This window comes from Nipponia nippon, unplaced genomic scaffold, assembly GCF_047370975.1.
Source record: "Nipponia nippon isolate SJK-2023a ecotype South Korea unplaced genomic scaffold, ASM4737097v1 scaffold_1, whole genome shotgun sequence".
Lineage (NCBI taxonomy): Eukaryota > Metazoa > Chordata > Aves > Pelecaniformes > Threskiornithidae > Nipponia > Nipponia nippon.
In genome coordinates, this window is record NW_028262290.1 from 112,105,806 (window position 1) to 112,125,316 (window position 19,511).

General features: G+C 43.8%; 2 protein-coding genes and 1 long non-coding RNA gene across 4 annotated transcripts in view; 2 read left to right on the plus strand and 1 right to left on the minus strand.

The window, feature by feature from the left end:
* AMPH (amphiphysin) overlaps positions 1–8,839 on the plus strand; it is a 122,805-nt gene extending 113,966 nt beyond the window's left edge. Inside the window, exons 19-23 of one of the 2 annotated variants that reach the window (XM_087767099.1) lie at positions 1,153–1,302; positions 2,575–2,841; positions 4,531–4,632; positions 7,410–7,542; positions 8,695–8,839. In XM_087767099.1, the coding sequence (XP_087623225.1) occupies positions 1,153–1,302; positions 2,575–2,841; positions 4,531–4,632; positions 7,410–7,517 (627 nt within the window). In that variant the 3' untranslated portion in view covers positions 7,518–7,542; positions 8,695–8,839. Of the gene's footprint in view, positions 1–1,152; positions 1,303–2,574; positions 2,842–4,530; positions 4,633–7,409; positions 8,636–8,694 lie in introns of those variants that run through there. The other variant, XM_087767092.1, reaches the window with a different exon arrangement.
* Positions 8,840–11,812: 2,973 nt separating this feature from the next.
* Positions 11,813–18,681, minus strand: LOC148057557 (uncharacterized). The gene is made up of 3 exons (XR_015706770.1): positions 18,585–18,681; positions 17,994–18,093; positions 11,813–11,931 (listed from the first exon to the last, which is right to left on the minus strand). It is a non-coding gene; the product is annotated as an uncharacterized LOC148057557 (long non-coding RNA).
* On the plus strand, positions 11,928–19,470 carry LOC148057558 (uncharacterized). The gene is made up of 4 exons (XM_087767113.1): positions 11,928–17,272; positions 17,384–17,769; positions 18,648–18,810; positions 18,930–19,470. Exons 1-4 carry the CDS (start codon positions 17,230–17,232, stop codon positions 19,316–19,318), a joined length of 981 nt encoding a protein of 326 aa, XP_087623239.1. The 5' UTR covers positions 11,928–17,229; the 3' UTR covers positions 19,319–19,470.
* The last annotated feature ends 41 nt before the right edge of the window (positions 19,471–19,511 follow it).

Sequence of the window (19,511 nt, forward strand, 5' to 3'; positions counted from 1 at the left end):
TAGCTGAGGTAGCCTCATCCATGGAGGAAAGATCAAACTGAGAAAACAAAGAGTATCAGGCTGTTAACTGGAGATCAGAGATATTTCTGCAAACTGTAGCTTGACATTGGTACCTAGAAAACAATTTTTCTTCAGTGTTTTTATGTTATCCTGGTGCTATCTGCTGTACGTTAAAAATTCCATGTTGAAGTTAATTGGATTAACAGAATGAGTTTTGTCATTTACCTTCTACCCTCCAATCCTTAAGATTAATCCGCTGTAAGTATATATCCAATATGCTACTGTAAGCATATACCAGTATATACCAGTACAAATATTAGGGTGATACATAGATTACAGCAACAGTCTCTGCTGGAGGAAGGATTCAACACTGATCTATAGGTAGGCACCTTTCTATCCACCTTTCAAGAACTGGAACAAAAGACACGTTGACTTTTCAACATGGACTGATCAAAAATGGTTTAATCACATCCAAACTGAATGGGCTTTTATGTATGTTTCTTTTTTTTATACTGACCTAGCTATAGATCTTTGGTTATATTTTTTTCTGATATCTGATGGAATCTGAAGATTTCTGATCTTTATCCAGCTGTAGAATATATTTGCTTGCTGATATAGCCCAATTTGCAAGTTTCTCTATTAGAAAGGAGTGTGTAATTAAGGCAATATTTTTGAAGCCAGCCCAGGTCTAGAGGTAGGTGACAGTAGCTGGAGAAGGCTTGGAGCCTCTTCCCGAGAACAGACTCCACTAGCACGGTCCTGTGGACCCCTGGACGGCTTGCAAGCTCCGTCTCCTCAGCAGAAACCTGTGGTGGATTTCTTCCACAATACAGCTTGAAGGCAAGAGAAGGAAAAAATAACTTGCCAAGTTACACAAAGATGTGCCTGGTGAGGTTACATAAATATCTCTCTCCCACCTGTTAATCATCTCCACCGTGCAAGCTTACCGCTGTGCTCCCCAAGTGGTGCATCAGGGCAGGATGGCAGCCCCCAGCACTGCTCTCCCCCACAAACCAGGAGAAACGCCAGTGAAGCCAAGGCCATGGGTTGGTACCACCCAGGGAGGTCGCAGAGCAGAGGCTGGTCCGTGGTCTCTCCAGCAGATACCCAGAACTCGTATCCTGAAAGGTCCGTCCCTCCTGTTGTTTGTAGGCGGTACCTGCCACCGAGGGGGCTGCGGCAGTAGAAGACAGCGCGGCTGTGGCAGCAGGAGCTGGTGACGGCGCTGCTACCACTGAGCAGGAGGGTGTTGCTGAAGGTGACAAAGGTCAGGGAGAAGAAAAGGAAGCTGATGTGTCTCAGGTAACTCATTTTGGTTCACGGGAGAGTGTGTTAGGTGAATCGGGACATATCCAGCAGCCTGAGAGAGGCAAGGCTGCTGTAGCTCTATGCCTCCAGCTCCAACCAGTAGCAAGGGTGAGGCTCTCCTGGGATAGCCCTGGGAGGGGCCCACACCGGGTGTCCCTTCTTCTGAGTCCTTAATTTGGGTTGTGCCTGCCTCTGTACCCCTGTGCTCCCCTGGGCTTGAAGAGATGGGACTCGATGGGCTGATGGCTCCTGTGATGGGCATGGGAGCAGCATGGGCAGGGTATTGTTTGGGCTTCCCTTCCTGCTGTTGTCTCTCTCTGCTCCTCTGTGGAGACAAGCTTTATCACATAACCTAACAGGGCTTTCTGGAGAAATAGGCAGAGAAAGTAATGGTTTTTTCTTGTCTCCTGGCACCGTGTCCTATAGCATTACTTTGTTTTATGTAAATCACGGTGGTCAAAGTATGTATTTGCATCTGGCCTGCTGCCTTTCCTTCTGCAACCTCTGAGAAGCTAGGGAACAGCTACTAGAGCAGACCCTGCAGCTGGGCAGCCAGTTGCCACCTCCTGTCATTGCACATTGTATTTCTTCTGTGCACCAGAATAGGATGGCCTGGCAGAGGATTGGCGAACACATTCTTTTCAGGTTGGATGCTCCAACAAGTTTCATTAAATGCTTTTTGTCCTAGGCTTCATTATTGGTCAGATGCTACCTACTTAGCCTTTTTGCTTTCTCTGCTCCCAGTTACATTGCTGTAAATCAGGAGAAATCCCTTCAATCAGTCAAAGAAATAGGTCATGTTTCCTTCTTTCATCACCTTTATGTCATTATTGTCCTGCTGACTTGAATTCCCAAAGAAATATAGGACAGTGACTCTTGGAACTTGTAGCTTTACCCAAACCCACCCAAAGTTAAGAGCAGGGTGGAGGAGAAAGGTCTGTTCATTTCCATGCACACTGAAAATGAAACCCAAACTACCTGCAGAGCATTTTTATTATTTACTGCAATAATTAGTGCTAATATAGAAAGTAGACTTAGGAGGACTAAGGGGAACCGTGAAAACAGGGAAGTGATTACTCCTTTACATTCTTGTACAAGTACTGGTTTCTGTCTTAATGTAAGAATCCACTGTGAATAAGAAAGAAATCCCCATTCCCGTATTTGCCCTGTGCAATAAACAAAAAATTATGTTCTCCTGCTTGAAATAAAGTACTAAATACTCTTTTGGTACTTTTGTGGTTTTTGGTATTTTTTTTTCCCCCCCAGGAAAAGGTTAGCAGCATCCCTTCAGTAGTAATAGAGCCAGCATCAAACAATGAGGGTGAGGGAGAAGAACATGAAGTCATCATGAACGAGTCCAAAGATGCTGCAGCAGACATGGGCACTCAGGGCACTGATGCTTCTCCCAGTGAAACTTCCCAAGTTGGAAGTGAGCAGAAACCGACTGAAGAAATGCAGGCTGCACCTTCTCAAGATCAGCCCGTTCCAGCAGAAGACACAGCTTCAGCAATGCCACCTGGCTTTCTCTTTAAGGTCTGCTTCCTCATTCTTCTTTTAGACATCCGTTCAGATCCAGCTTCTGTGGATGTGTGTGTCTGCGCAGGCAGCGTGATGATTTCTTGACACCAAAGGACGCTTCGTTTAACAGCCAGACACATGTGCACACAAATACACACAAACACAACTTTAACATTGTGTTGTTGCTTCATACCTGAAGTCTGAGAAGATACATTTTCTGCGCACCGTTGTTGCTGTGCATATCCTTATGTAGCTGTAAGACTCACTGAAGTAGAAGAACCCTTTCATCTCACCAAATTACTACTGAAAATTAATGTTGAGTAAAATTGCACTGCCACAGAATTAGTCAGCAATATTGTATGATATATGTTAACAATATATCTGATATAGTAACAATATATTTGATCTGTAATGTCCCTTCCAACCCAAACAATTCTATGATTCTATGAATATTAAAAAATGGCATTTTTCTGGCCTGAAAATCTGTAGTGGAAGTTTTGATTCTATTGAAACCCATGGGACTTCCAACAATTCACGGTAATGAAGCTAAAATGTCATTCTGTGACTTTGGTAATATTATAGTTATAAACTGTTAGGGTAATCAAACAGAAAAGTTTAATGAGTTTAATTAAGAGAAATTGTCTCCTTGGCTGGCAAGACCCATAGGGTTTCCTGGTTCACAAGATTCTTTGATAATGCTTCTCACTTCAGAATCACTGAGCAGCAGAAAAGCTCCTTGAGGATGGATGAACTTTACATGCTTCCTATTATAATTTGCATAGTTCAGACTAATTAGTCCCATGGCACTCCGTAAGTATGCCATTCTTCTTGGTCTATTCTCATTGCTCAATATCTTCAGCAAACTTTGAGAATAACATTAAGGTGAGGGTGAACAGTAGCATGCAACTCTGACTTAGACATGCTGACATAGTTCATCTTTTGTTTTTCATCACACTCTCTTGGGTCAAACATAAATAAGGAGAAGCAGAATATGTGCCTGCCATCTGGTTCTTGATGCCATTTTCTTTCATTATTGCAGAGTTACCATGGAACTGGCTGTGCTTTGAGAAAATTAGAATAGCATATCTCTTAAGGAGGTAGAACCATTTAGTTAAAATGATCTGTTCACAATGGCATGCTGATCCTGCCAATGTTTTAATAATCACCCTTTTGAAAGACAGATATTTTTGGCATGCCCACCTGCCAGTAAATGGGAGCTCTTTCCAGGGCAAGCATAAAGTAGGGTTACTGTTACTCGCCTCTTTGATCGCCTATTTAAATTGGTGCTGTATGTCCAACTCAAATTTCCATGGATGTTTACTGCAAGAACGTTATCCGGTGGCCACAACAAAAGAATGAATGAGAGAAATAAGGGTGGTAGGACTTGTCTGAGAGGCAGGACTTGTGGGGTGTTGCAGTATCGTCTGTCCTTGAGATCCTGTGACCTTGGGAAAGGATCTTATGTTTCCTTCGGTAGTTTCAGGAAGAGTTACTTAAGTTGTTCCTGCTTCCAAGGATATGAACAGAAAACTTTGACATGAATCAATGTCAACATTAATGATTTGAATGTACTTACCTATAGCCATATGTTTGCATAAAGAAGGCACATTATTATTTTTTTTCAATAAAGATTTAACAGAGAATTTTTTTGAGAAAATGTCTCCATTTAGGTCATGTCTATATGTTTGGTGTTATTTTCTTCAGGTTGAAGTTCTACACGATTTCGAGGCAGCTAACAGTGATGAGCTTAATTTAAAACGAGGAGATATTGTACTAGTAATTCCTTCCGAGACCACAGCTGATCAGGTAAAAACATGTGGTTCTTTCTTTTGTTGATGTTTTTCTTTGTTTCATTTTATTTCTCACAGATTATAGTTAATGGGAAATGTGTGTTCAGAATGTCATTAGTGTTAGAAAACATGAAGATTCTAATTTTGTCTTTGTACTGCGTTCCATTTGAGACTAAATGGCACAGTTGTCTACAGCTAAAGTCCTGGATACGTGCTACTAACACGATCTGGCCTCAGCATATTTTCTAGGGCTTTTTGTATGCTACTTTGTAGTGGATTTTATACAGGCACACATGCATACAAAGACTTAATACGGAAGATGAATTACAAATTGTGTATTATGTTGCTATATATCATCTTGTCTTAACATTGCAGCAGAACTGATTACACGGTCCCGAGATGTTCACAGCTTTTACGCGTGGATTTGGAGAAATAATACAAATTCACGCACAGAGAGCACTGAGACTGCACACAAATTGTGGTGTCCTACAGCCAAAATGTATGGAGGTGCTGCTATGTGTGCTGTGTGACTCCAAAACTAACTCTGCCCTCTGGAAGCCTGAACCTGAACTAAACAACAGTTTAATTTCATTTGAGAGATCTAATTTTGAGATCTAACAGTGCATTTCAAGTGAATTTCTAAACAATTTTATTCCATGTGTTAAAGTGAATTGCAGTGAAGTGAATTCATTTTTGGCTACTGCTTTAAAAGAGAAGACCGTACTGTACACTGTTAGCACCAGCCGCTTCGTGAGCATCTGTTAGTGCCAGTAGTATTGGTGAAAAGTCTCCCATTGGTTTGGGGGTTAAGAGGTGGGGGCCTGGATCCTGCCTATTGAGGTAGCTAAGAGCACTGCTCTGAATGAAGAATATTTCTTAAAATAGGTCTAAATACTAACGCCCTAAGCACATATGAATGCTGGGAACTGTATTCAAAATTGTTTTGATGGTTGATGATGTCCAAAGGTACGTAATAACTGGTGTTCTTCATCTCAGCTGAGCTTTCTTTTAATATAATAGACAAGTAATTGTTTTTTATGTTTGTTTGTTTGTTTTTTAATTTCAGAATAAAAGATTTTTCTTCCAGCAGGGCACTTTGCTCTTTTTATAGAGATAGATTCTGTTATCCTTACTCAAATTATGCTGCATCTTACCTCATGAGCCGTTCAACTGATTACGTTATCAGTATTTGCAGAATAGGACACTGCTGTATGGACAGCAAAATCTGCTCTCTGTCTTCAGTCCAGTTTTCTTAGGATGTTATGTATTAAATATGCTTGATCTCCACTTGGTGAATCCATGAAGTATATTCTTCTCTTGTCATGCGCATCGAAATTCCATTAGCATTAATTGGAGTAAATTGTGTGCAATGATGGAGAAAATAAACCTTTACGTATTCATGTTTCTGAAACCATTCTGGTCATATCTTTATTACTCAGGACATATTTGCTTTTCATGTTTAACACCACCATAAAGCTTAATCTTTTTGTCTTTTGCCAGGTACTTTGTTGATTTATATAGAGCCTTTTTATCCTTGTTATTCTTTATTCTCCTTCAAAATTGACCCATCTAAAACCATAGTTCTAATATAGCTGGTAACATCAGCCTGTGTTCCCCATTCAAAGCAAACCAGTCCCACCCAGAGGCTTCAATTTTTCCATTAGTCTTGAGTGGAAGATATTATCCAGTAACACTGTTAATTCCTTCGTACAATCTACTCTGCCTGTGCTAGAAAGCTGTAGTTCCTCTCTCCTTCCTCTCGGATATTCTATGTGCTTCAAAAATGTGTCCCCAGTTACATATACCCAGTGAATGCCATACACAAACTCTATCTGCTTTAATGATGCTTATTTTGGGGCAGAGAGCCAATACACCACCACGTGCAGCCACTGAGCAACACCAATGACTTGATGTTGTATGCGAAGATCTGTTCATGTTACTCTATCTCCTTGTGTACTCTCTGTGTAATAATAATATGGCAGCATTAGAAATTCCCTGTTCATCATGGCTTTGCTCTGGCTCCTGTTCTTAAAAGGAACAAAGTGCAGAGTTAGTGAGATCAGAACAGGTTGGTCATTCTAAAAAAAATACTGAATTGATTTTATTCCAGGTAGAATTGATAACACTTAGGAGAACCCATCACTTTCCAATAAGAAATCTCTCTTATGATTGCTTGGGCTGCGGGTTTGGTTTGCAATTTTGCATGTCAAATTCTGGTTTAGATTTCCAGAAATTTTTGGAAAAATAGTTCAATATCAACTAAGTTTGAGTTTCCAGAGGTAGTAACTCCAGAGGATACAAGAACTGTTATTTCTTCTGACTGCTGATACATGAACGAGACAAAAGAACTCTCAGGAAAAAAAAAAGCAGATGATTGAAAGCTATTTTTCCCCTCAGCTGTGGTGTTGTGTAATGTTTCTGGCCCACTGCTATGCTCTTACTGCACCAGTGCACCAATATTATTGTGGGAACTGTGAAAAAGTTTCAACAGAGATTTGCACAAATGCCAATCTGATATAATACTGGATGACCTGGAAGACGGATTATCCAGTTTTGAGTTCAGCTAGGGGTTAGAAGGGCTAAAGACCATACAGTATGCTCACAGTCACTCAGTCTCACAAAACTGTGGGCTGATACAACAAAGAAAACCATCTGTGCAAAATCAGAGGCTGCTTTTTAACCAAAGCACCGAATCTTTTAGCCATGTGACTCTGAAATGTCTTCAGGTCTGAAGCTCATAGGAAGGGAGGGCTGAGACCTGAAGTCTAATAGGCTCTGTCTTTTTCCTTGCAGGAGGCTGGCTGGTTGACGGGCATTAAGGAATCCGAGTGGCTTCAGTACAGAGATGCAAATAGTTATAAAGGACTTTTCCCAGAGAACTTCACACGCCGTCTGGAGTAGTTCTCCGCTCAGGCAGACGAACGTGGTATGAAGCTCAGTCAGTAGGTTTTTAACCTCTTTGAAACACAGGAGCCCACTTTTTGTAGTTTAAGCTGTTGATGGTTTACAGACTGGTGCCAGACAAAGCTTGTTGAAACATATCAAAATGAGCATGAATGCAAACAGTTAAGCTAGCAATTTCTGAAGCAGTACATGAAAAAAAATCAAATAAAAAAGAAATGTCCTTATTTGTTCACACGTACGTGGCAACAGGTTTGTTTGTGCTTTGTCAGAGCTATGGTGATCCTGTATTTGGTCCTTTCCCATGAAATCTGAAATTAGCCTCCTCAATACCAAAACCTTAACTTCTCTGCACTAAGTGTATTGTATTAAGTTGCACTGCAGAAGATTTAATTAGTTATCCTGTAGTAATGAGGTCAAACTATTATAAGTTTCATGTGTTTAAAAAAATAATTAACTGCTGCAACGTTTTTCAATGTTATTTTTGGACATGCATAATATATATACACACAAGAACTTCTATGTGTATATATAAGTGCATATGGATATATATGCATTTTCACAACTTCATCGTAGTTCTTTGACTGTGTAGTATCATCGGTACATGCATTGCTCTTTCACTGTCTGGCATTACAGGAAACGGTTTTGTTCCAAAGCAAAACTAGCTGCTCCATTGCCAAAACATGATACAGTATCTGTGTTTGTAATGTGAAATTTTCATTTTGAGATGATGAATAACATCATGTTCAAAGCTGCTAAACCTTTGAGAAGGCATGGCTCGGTCTCCCCTTCCAGCTGCAGTAGTTACAATGATAATCTGGAGGGGGAGCTGTTATGATGCTAATCTATACTTTTTTTATTTAATTGGCTGAATAAATAATTAAAAAAAAGAAACAGAATTAATCTCTGAGAAGAAATAAACACAATATATTTTCACTATATGTATTTATGCAGCATACCTTCACAGATCCTTTTAAAATAAGATATATAATGTATCCTGTATCAAAAAGTCATCTGTAACTTATGTTTTCCAGTGCTGTGTCATTAAAAATAAACCTTTGATCCAGAGAAGCTGTTTCATCTGTGGTGCTTTTGAAGTTTTGTAACACTGAAGTTCGTATAGTTTATATGTTATATTGGAGAAACCAGTCCTAATTTAATACCTCTTTTTCCAAAGAAACATGGTATAACAGGTGCACCATCTAAATCCTTGCTCTCAACCCTCGTCGTGGCCAGAGCTCCAAAAGGTCTGAACCCCAGCTCAGCACATCTCCTAGCTGCTCCTCCTGTTCCAGACTCTGACCGCCAGCTAATATCTGCCCACGAGCACCAAGGGAGCTTGTCTGTGCTTGACTATCACTCAAGTGAAGATTGCTACCTCTTAGTAATTTTTTGCTTGTCCATTTATTTTGTGTGGAAATAAAGCTCTCCGTGAATCTGCTCTATTGTGTTTGCTGATGCATGGAAGCTGCAAATATTTAGGAACATACATATTTTCCTAGCGATTCAGTTATTTTTCATGATGTTTTGCCTGGGGGCTTGTTTTGTGTGAAAACGGTACCTATTGCCATTCTTTCTAATTTGTTAGATTTCAGTTGAAGAAACAGATTTTTTGTTGCTCTGGAAGAGGAGGAAAGTTGGTTTCTCTCTGTTTTTCAGAGTACAGCAGCTTTCAAAAGCAAGTCTAATGACAGCTGTGTTTTGTGAATAAGCTGAATAGCTCAGCTGTGATAGCTGGGATTTTGGCTTTGAAATGTCACAATGAGCAATCAGAGTCTAAGGAGGTTGCAGGAAAGCTCTTTGGTTTTCTGTTCATTCCTTTAACAGGTTTGGCAGTCAGTAGTGATCCAGGGCCAAGAATCTCACCAGGGAAACAACTTCCTTTTGGTTTTGGTGTGTTACAATGAATTCCAGACTCCAGTGCACCACTTTGAGGTGGTCATAATAACCTATTACACCTGATTTATGGTGAGACTCTGATGACCTCCAGGCCAGTTTCCTGCTTAACTACATCTCAACACTTGCATTTCAGTAATAGCTGCTCTACAGATCACTGCAACAGACCAGCACTGGACGATGGAGCCTCAGTTTGCCTGTGGACGCCATGTTGCCACTTCTTTGACTCGGGCCTACAGTCATGTGAGACCATCATGCACAACGGCTGTAACCCTAAGGAAGCAGAGGATGCTATGATCAGCCCAAAGCACTTTTTTACCCGGTGCTGATTGTGTGCGGTTACCATTATGCCCCCTCAGTGCTTGAAGTACCCATGTCAAAGTCAACTTCCTTGACCTTGATTCTTCTAATGTCCTTGGTACAGATCAATGTGCCAAATCCACTGGTAAAGGGTTTACAGCACACTTGAGGTTGTATATAGATAGGAAAGGTCTCTGGTCTACAGCAAAGAGCTTTTATGCTTTCTTCTGACATGCTCTTCAAAAATACTGTTTGGCTCTACTCTTCATTTCTTAATTCCACCTTTTATGCTTTCTTCTGACATGCTCTTCAAAAATACTGTTTGACTCTACTCTTCATTTCTTAATTCCACCTCAGTATAAAGACAAATATAATTTCAAAAACCATCAAATGTCTACGTTTCGCTGCAAGGACCGTCATTATTTGCTGTCAGTAAGAAGAGGTACTGATAATGTCCCAAAAGCCATGCTATTGCACATGATGCCTCTGTCATTTAAGTGCTGCAGGTTACTGTGGATATGGCATACCATTCTGACATAAGTATATCCTTGTATCTCACACATGCACCCCAAAGCCACAAGCAAATAGATGTCTTGCAGGAAGGATGAGAAGAATTATTAATCTTGTATGTTTAAAATTCGTTGCAAGATTTGATATACTAAGGTGATAGATACTGAAGGAAGGACATTGATAGGTTAGCCAGTATGATAATGTTCCTAGTTTTCGCTTCTAACAGGAGTTCGTGAATAGAAACGTATTTATCGGTTGGGTTAACAACTGTTTCTCATATTTGATTTCTTCTTACTCTAGCTTCGTTAGACAATCAGACTTCTCTCTCAGACACTTTTATGTCTGCAGCTCCTGAGATGGATAGTATAAAATAAGGGTATTTCTCTGTGATCTATAAAAGCTTATTCTAGGGCAAGCAAGGTAAATTCTTTTCAGTATATACTGCTGGTACATACCAATGTATGTACCCTCCCCCCGGAGTTATATTAGCCCAGAATTATTTCCCCCTTTTCTTGTTTTTTTCTGATTAACACACTACATTGGACTTGGCAAATTACTGAATTTCATGCTTTCAGGGTGATAGTAAATCAGTAACTCACTGTATCTTGGTTTCTCTTAAGACTTATTTATGCCTAAGATAGCACATGCTACTAACCTTGTACAGCATCTATAATTTCTAATTTTACATCAAATAAAGCCTTGAAAGATTTAGGGCCCCAATCTCCTGATTCTGCAGGCTGATTATGCACGGTGTGGCTTTGGAAGTAAGGCAGAATAACTGAAGATGGAGGAACATCTTGTGAGTGAACTAAATTGTGTATTTGCAGCTTGTCTATCTGGTTTACAACCTTTCGTGAATAATGAAAAATGCATAAGCTGAATGACGCTTCTGTCCCTTTTCTCCTCCTCTTTCTTCTCTTCCCACCTTGCTCCACCTCTTCCAGACCTCACAGCTGGGTGCATCTGTCCCTGCCGCAAGAAGAGGGAGGGGAGGCTGCCGGGTGCGGTCCTGTTCAGATTGCATGGCATTTGATTCCAGGATGCTCTGATGCCCTGATGCCAGAAAGACGTGAAGTAAATCATAGTCTCATTAAGCTCATGCTTAATGAAAATTTTTTACTGTCTTGCTGACACAGGGAAAAAGGCATCAAAAGAAAGCGACCGTGATGGGTAGGTTAGATGGATGGGGTTGGGAAAGAGCAGTCATTGGCTGTAGGAACAGTTTACAAGGCTGTTCCCTCTTGCACACCCACGTGCAGGTAGAGCATGAGCATGCATTACAGCTGTAGCAGCCAGAAGTACCATAGTACCCTCCAGACCACCACAGTTTGGTGCTTGAAGGATAAAATCAGGTTTTATTGTTAGCGTTTAAAACAGCTTTAAAAGATCTATCTTTTTGTATTTAAATCACTAAGGTGACAGTTGATGAAACACCACCTGATAAGCCAGTCCCCGGCTACAGAAAGTATTTAGTTCAATTAATTAAGCAAGGTCACATTTCTGAAAACAGCTCAAAAGAGCATGAAGGTGTTTCTCCAGCCGGCTGCCGTGGCAGTGTCACTGTTAGCTCTGATGTGCTCTCTGGTGGCGAGACGTTTGCTGCAGACGAGAGGACTGCAATGGACTTGGTGCACGAGAGTCAGTGACGCTACGTGGCAGCCACTTTGCTTCTGTTTTAAACTCCAGCTCTTTCTGGAGTAAAGAAATCCTGTTTAATTAGGAAGAGGAATTTTAGGAAATGGCACGTTCGCAGTCCAGGTTCAGAATTAGAGAATATGAAGTGGGCTGTGGTTTTGGACTCAGCATCTCTCTAAATGTATGGATGTATGATGAGATGATAGTAACTTTTCAAAGATTCCTCTCTTTTTTAGCTTTTCACCCATGTGATTTCAGCTCTGATGCTATCTTTGCATGTACTGTGCCTCCGGCAGCATTGCAAATACGTCTGTGTTTCTCTTGCATGGACGCCTTCAGTCCAACCTGTTTCATCAGACAGAAGCATCATATGGGGAAAACTGCAGCGCTTTCCAAATGGTATCTCCCATAACCGACAGGAAGACCTTGTGATTAACATTAATTTGGCAAAGCTGAAATCGTCCCAAAGGGAATCATGCTGCATAATCAGATGCTTAATAGCAGTTAAAGGAAACTTTAATGAAAGAAAATACCTAGAGAGTAGTAAAAGTACTGCTCCATGTTTATGCAGGATTTCTGTCCAGCCACAAGCACTAAATGCAATGCAGAGAACAAGAAAGCAGCATGTAGCCATCAGAAATAGAGTCTCTGGAATCACTGAGACCCATATCTGCTGAAGAGGGTCAATGAATGCAAAAGTCCTATATGTCCTCAACCTGGCTTCAGAGGAGAATACAGGCTGGGGTCTCTTGGTGCTATAGGAGCATAGGCTTTGGTGCAAGTCAGGCTAACCCCAGGTGACTAATCGTGCCTTTATATTTGCCTAGACAGACTGCTTGTAGTACAAGGTAAAACTGAACCAAGAACATCAAAACACTGTAAAGGTAAGTTATTGTATACTTAAATTATTACATTTCCAGGTTACATGCTACAAAGGAGAAGGTGAATGTACTCCAGGCTTTCTATATTTCATGTACTTCAGGTAATTATTAAAAAGAAGGTCATTCTGTGTTTTATAATTTAAACACATTGAGGTGCAATGGAAGGAAGAATCTGGCTGTGTGTCAGTGAATGGAAAAAACGTAATCTTGAGGAATAAGCTGTGCAGGTTAAGACAAAAATCACCAAATGAGAAGGTCATACAAAATTGTCTGTGGCCAAAATCTGACAGACCCCATACCTGGCATGGTGCTGTCACTCTCAAAGTCTTACAAAGATATAAACAAAAGTGGAAATTGTCCATAGTCTTTTGCAGGGATTCAGAACACTGTGGTTTAAGCCTATAAGGTGTATGTTGTTTTACAGGAGAGGCTTTATAAATGTTGAGGATCTTCATGCATCTCCTAGCTCAAGAAAGAACATCACACTGCTCTCCACTTAAAAAGTGGTCATGAAAATAAAGGTGACCAACGCACAACTGTTTTGCTTAAAAATTTCAGAGTACTACAGGAATTCTCAGTGTCCATCCATGCCTATGGATGCTGTATAGCATCCGCACAGCTGCTCAAAAAAGGCTTCTGAGGGTTTTACTCCTCCATACCCAGCAGAGGGTAGTAGATGCTAGAATTTGCATTTGCCAAATTAGCTGTCATTTGGATCAATCTTCAGCTATGAGTTTGTTTCATTAATATCTCTCATTATCTGAAGTTGTCTCATACCTGCAGAGACACAGGGCAAATTCAGTGCAATAACACAAGCAAAACCAGTTTTATGTATGCAGTAACTGGCTACTTCAACCTGCAGGCAAATGAAGGCAGAGAAGTATGTTAACAAGCTGCACCATAAGTCATTACAGCAACATATCCTTGCATATCATACATATTAAAACTCACGCTGTATACCAAACATGGTAAATTTGCCCAAAGTAACAAGTTACTTAGCTGATTTAATTCAAAGAGACAATGTTGGTTTAAGAGGAACAGATAATTTTATATGCTACCTCTGCTTAAAATAATTTTATAGTCTACCTGTGTTTAAATAAATAGCTAAATTATGAACTATGGGAAAACATTTTAAAACAAAAAATGTCTTCGTTTTCTAGTTCCTTCATGCTACTTTGCCCTTGTAAAGCCAGTTTCCCTTGTCATTTTCTTACGTCTTCTCCTGTCTCTGTCTCTCTCTGTTCAACCGACCCATAGTTTGTCCTGGTTTCACTAGGGTGACTGAAAACCCTGCTTGACTTGTAGTTCTTAGGTGTTGATGCTGCAGTATTTGACTTATTGAGTATTTGACTTAATTGAGTTATTGAGTATTTGACAGTATCTACCTGACCAACCTAGTGGCCTTCTATGATGGAGTGACTACATCAGTGGGCAAGGGAAGAGCCCTTCTGTAAGGCCTTTGACATGGTCCCTCACAATATCCTTCTCTCTAAATTGGAAGGCTATGGAAGTGATGAGCAGACTGTTCGGTGGATAGCTAATTGGCTGGATGGTCATATCCACACGGTAGTGGTCAATGGCTCGATGTCCAGATGGAGATCAGTGACAAGTGGTGTCCCTCAGGGGTCCATACTGGGGCCAGTGCTGTTTAATCTTCATCAGTGACATAGGCGGATCGAGTGCACCCTCAGCAAGTTTGCAGATGGTACCAAGCTGAGCAGTGCAGTTGACACACCTGAGGGATGGGATGCCATCCAGAGGGACCTGGACAAGCTGGAGAAATGGGTCTGTGTGAACCTCATGAGGTTCAACAAGGCCAAGTGCAAGGTCCTGCACATGCGTCAGAGCAATCCCCAGTATCAGTACAGGCTGGGGGATGAAGGGCTTGAGAGCAGCCCTGAGGAGAAGGACACGGGGGTACTGGTAGATGAAAAGCTGGACACGAGATAGCAATGTGCTCTCGCAGCCCAGAAAGCCAGCCATATCCTGGGCTGCATCAAAAGAAGCATGGCCAGCAGGTCAAGAGAGGTGATTCTACCCCTCTGCTCTGCTCTGGTGAGACCCCACTTGGAGCACTGCGTCCAGCTCTGAGGTCCTCAGCACAGGAAGGACATGGACCTGTTGGAGCAGGTCCAGAGGAGGGCCACAAAAATGATCAGAGGGAGGGAACACCTCTGCTATGAGGAAAGGCTGAAAGAGCTGGGGTTGTTCAGCCTGGAGAAGAGAAGGCTGCGGGGAGACCTGACTGCAGCCTTTCAGTACTTAAAGGGGGCCTACAAGAAAGATGGGGATAGTTTTTTAGCAAGGCCTGCTGCGACAAGACAAGGGGTAATGGTTTTAAACTAAAGGAGGGTAGATTTAGACTGAACACAAGAAATATTTTTCACAATGAGGTTGGTGAAACACTGGAGCGGGTTGCCCAGAGAGGTGGTAGATGACTCATCCTTGGAAACATTCCAGGACAGGCTGGGTGGGGCTCTGAGCAATGTGATATAGTTGAAGATGTCCCTGCCCATTGCAGAGGGATTGGACTAGTAAACCTTTAAAGATCCATTCCATCCCAAAGCATTCTAGGATTCTATGATTCGGTAATTCTATGATTTGTGGTGTGGTCAACACGCTGGAGGGAAGGAATGCCATCCAGAGGGACCTTGACAGGCTTGAGAGATGGGCCTGTGCAAATCTCATCAAGTTCAAAAAGGCCAAGTGCAAGGTCCTGCACACGGGTCGGGGCAATCCCAAGCACAAAGACAGCCTGGGCGGAGAATGGATTGAGAGCAGCCCTGAGGAGAAGGACTTGCGGGTGTTGGTTGATGAGAAGCTGACTGTGACCCACTAAGGTGCCTTTGCAGGCCAGAAAGCCAACCATATCCTGGGCTGCATCAAAAGAAGCGTGACCAGCAGGTCAAGGGAGGTGATTCTCCCCCTCTACTCCACTCTCATGACACCCCACCTAGAGCACTGCGTTCAGCTCTGGGGCCCCCAAAATAAGAGGGACATGGACCTGTTGGAGCGAGGCCAGAGGAGGGCCATGAAGATGATCAGAAGGCTGGAGCACCTCTCCTGTGAAGACAGGCTGAGAGAGTTGGGCTTGTTCAGCCTGGAGAAGAGAAGGCTCTGCGGAGACCTTATAGGAACCTTCCAGTACCTGAAGGGGGCCTACAAGAAGGCAGGAGAGAGATTTTTTACGAGGGCATGTAGTGATAGGCCAAGGGGGAATGGCTTGAAACTGAAAGAGGGTAGATTTAGATTAAAGGAAAACATTCTTCACCAGGAGGGTGGTGAGGCACTGGAACAGGTTGCCACGAGAAGCTCTGGATGCCCCAGCCCTGGAAGTGTTCAAGGCCAGGTTGGGTGGGGCGTTGAGCACCCTGGTCTCGTGGAAGGTGTCCCTGCCTATGGCAGGGCGGTTGGAACGAGATGATCTTTAAGGGCCTTTCCAACCCAAACCATTCGATGGTTCTATGATTCTATGATTCTCTTTATTGGGAAGAGGGGGACCCTTTCCATTGCCACCACACAGAGGCAGGTGTCTCTCCTTGCCTGCCTCTCCCTGGAGCCCTGCACTCACGGCCACCTTTCCAAGCCCGTTAGCAACCCATGCCTACTGCCGGCTTGCTGCATGTGGCCAACTGCCAGCAGGAGGAAGGCCAAAGCAGCTCATCTCCCTCGTGCCTGGCAAGCTGCAGCCCAGGCTCACCGGTCACGGGGGAGTGCCCTGCAGCACCAGCCCTGCTCATCGAGATGCCCCTCTGCGATGGCTCTTGACAGCAGCCCTCACCAGGCTCGCTTTGCTTTTCCCGTCTTCCTGTCCAAGAAGTGTTTGCATCTCATCTGAGCTTCAAAACCAAACTCCTGTGGCTGTGCATTTCCTCCTGCACTCAAAACCAAAGCGGGGGCAAGTCCCTGCGGTGCAGCTGCCTGGGTCGCTGCAGGCTGATGGGCCCCAACTCCTTCACTGGAGGGCAGCACCAGCACAGGGGCACCCCGGGCACTTTGGTGTGCCGCAGCTGGGTGACTAAGCTGAAGCAGCACAAGGAGCTCCGGAACAGGATGGGGGAATGCCTCCCGCCCGCTCGGGCACTGTGTGCCTCCTCATGTCTCGCTGGGTGTCAACACACACTCACCGCCCACCGGGGTGACCTGCGGGATGAAACCTTCACGCTGTGATCCACAGCTGGAGCTGCTCTCGCTTGCAACCCTTCCTCAGTTGCTCTGCCTCCAGTTTTCAAGGACCGCGAGCCTAGCATTTACCAATGTTTCTCCTGTTTACCTGAAAAGCAGACTGGACTACAACCTTCTAACCAATTTTAGCATCTGCCAGCCTGGAGCGGGTTTGCTCAAATGTAGCCCCATCTGCTTGCGCACAGAAGACCCATCGCTGAAGACCGCTCAAGACAGTCACCTCCTCCTCCACGCAACACTGTCCTCATCTGGGGTCCCTTGCACCTCCTCTGACTCTCAACGACAGCAGAGCATCACAAGCAAACATGCTGCTGCTGGCAGCGCTTGTGGCCACAGCCGCTTGGTCTTGTAAGTCCTTCCTTCTTTTCCTACATTTCCTCACAGGCTGTGCTAACAGGCGTCTGCCCAAATCCCGGAATTCCACATAATGACACCATTTCTCCTGTTCTTTTTTCCTAGATGGGTTTGCACAAGAAATTCCTGTGCAGAGCCCTATATCCATTACCAAGTTCCAAAAAAGTGCACGGATGACATGTGAAATTCAAACATTAGAGGAAACATTTGGTGGCACCGTAATACACTGGTATCAACAGAAGGAAGGTAAAGCTCCAGAGAGGCTCCTGTTCTTTTCAGAAGGGAAAGCTTCGGTTGAAAGCGGCTTTCAAGCAAACAGGTACATGGTCGAAAAGGTTTCTGCCCAGAACCGCTATGTTCTTACAATAAAAGATGTAATTCCAGACGACGCTGCTACTTACTACTGTGCCTACTGGGATCCTCACCGTGAGAGAAATTCAAAGATCATCAAGGCAAAAAAAGCCCGCCCTCAACGTCTGAGCCACAGGCTTGTAAGTGTGCCAGTGCCCTGATCTTCTCACTCCATCTGGTATCAGCTGCAGAAAGGCCAAACCTTTTTCTGCTACCCAAAAAGAGCAGCTCACCCTGCACAACTGCCCTTTTCAAAGTCTGGCTTGTCATTAGCACTCTGGTCTTCAAACACACATCTACTATTTGAAGGACAAAGGAAGTCTTCTCTGCCTTAAGAATTAGTACACAAACACTGAAAACTCACCTGCTCCTTTGGTGCTGCTTGCACAGCCATGGCAGAAGCCTGGTGGCCAATGAGGGGAGCAAACATTGCATTGACTTTCTAGTCCAGCCACTGTTCTCCCCTAGGAAAGAGAAGGCAGTAAAAGAAAGGCTACGTGCTGAAGAAAGTACCTTGGTGGTGGGAACGATACGCTTGCCACCACCTAGCACTTTCAAGAAAAAGCTCTCCATGTTCCCTACTCTAGTCGTCTTTGCTCTACATATAAGCAACCATAAGCCCATTGCGAGACCCATCTCCAGTGGTTTCCACACCTCTAGCACACTTTGGTTGTCTCATAGGGGACCAGCACTTCCCGACCTTCACAACAGCTGTCCATAGGCTGTCCACAGAGCAAAGCCCCATGCAGAGGAGAGCCCTTCCCTTCCCTTCCCTTCCCTTCCCTTCCCTTCCCTTCCCTTCCCTTCCCTTCCCTTCCCTTCCCTTCCCTTCCCTTCCCTTCCCTTCCCTTCCCTTCCCTTCCCTTCCCTTCCCTTCCCTTCCCTTCCCTTCCCTTCCCTTCCCTTCCCTTCCCACCCCACCCCACCCCACCCCACCCCACCCCACCCCACTTACTCCCCTAGTCCCACTGATCTCTGCAGCAGCTCAGGGGACACGTTCTTCTGGCTTGACGCACAGGGTCACCAGCTCACACCCAAGGCAGTCCCCTCCTCCTCCCAGCCGGCATTGCTCACTCTGCACCAGGGCCGCTTTCCTTCTCCTCTGACTCTCAACGACAGCAGAGCATCACAAGCAAACATGCTGCTGCTGGCAGCGCTTGTGGCCACAGCCGCTTGGTCTTGTAAGTCCTTCCTTCTTTTCCTACATTTCCTCACAGGCACCCATGCCTGTGCTAACAGGCGTCTTCCCCAATCCCGGAATTCCAGCTAATGACAGCATTTCTCTGCTTTTTTTCCCTAGGTGGATTTGCACAAAATATTCCCATGCAGAGCCCTCTCTCAGTCACCAAGCCTAAAGGAAGTGTTCGCCTGCGATGTCACTTTAAAGACGTCTCTGTAAATTTTGATAGCACTGCCATACACTGGTATCAACAGAAGGTGAATAAAGCTCCGGTGAGGATGCTCTACTTCTCAGGGTCAATATCAGTAGATGACGGCTTCCGAGCAAACAGGTATAGGATTGAAAAGGATTCTAGCCAGAAACTGTGTACTCTCACAATAAACGATATAACTCCAGACGACACTGCTACCTACTACTGCGCCTACCCCTACTGGGATAGTCACCGTGGCAGGAACTCAGAGATCACCGAGACAAATACTCCCTCAGTGTCTCAACCACAAACAACTTGAAAGATCCCAACTCACTTCCCCTGGTGTGGATGAGCTGCCTGGCCTCACACGCGGGCTCTGCAGATGCAGGACACGCTCGGTGCTGACCCACTCCTTGGAAGCATCAGCTGCCAACAGCTGGGCATTTTGGCTGAGCTCGTGCACAGTGCAAAGGGAACGGTGAAGGTCCAATACCTAAGCCAGCCTCTCCATT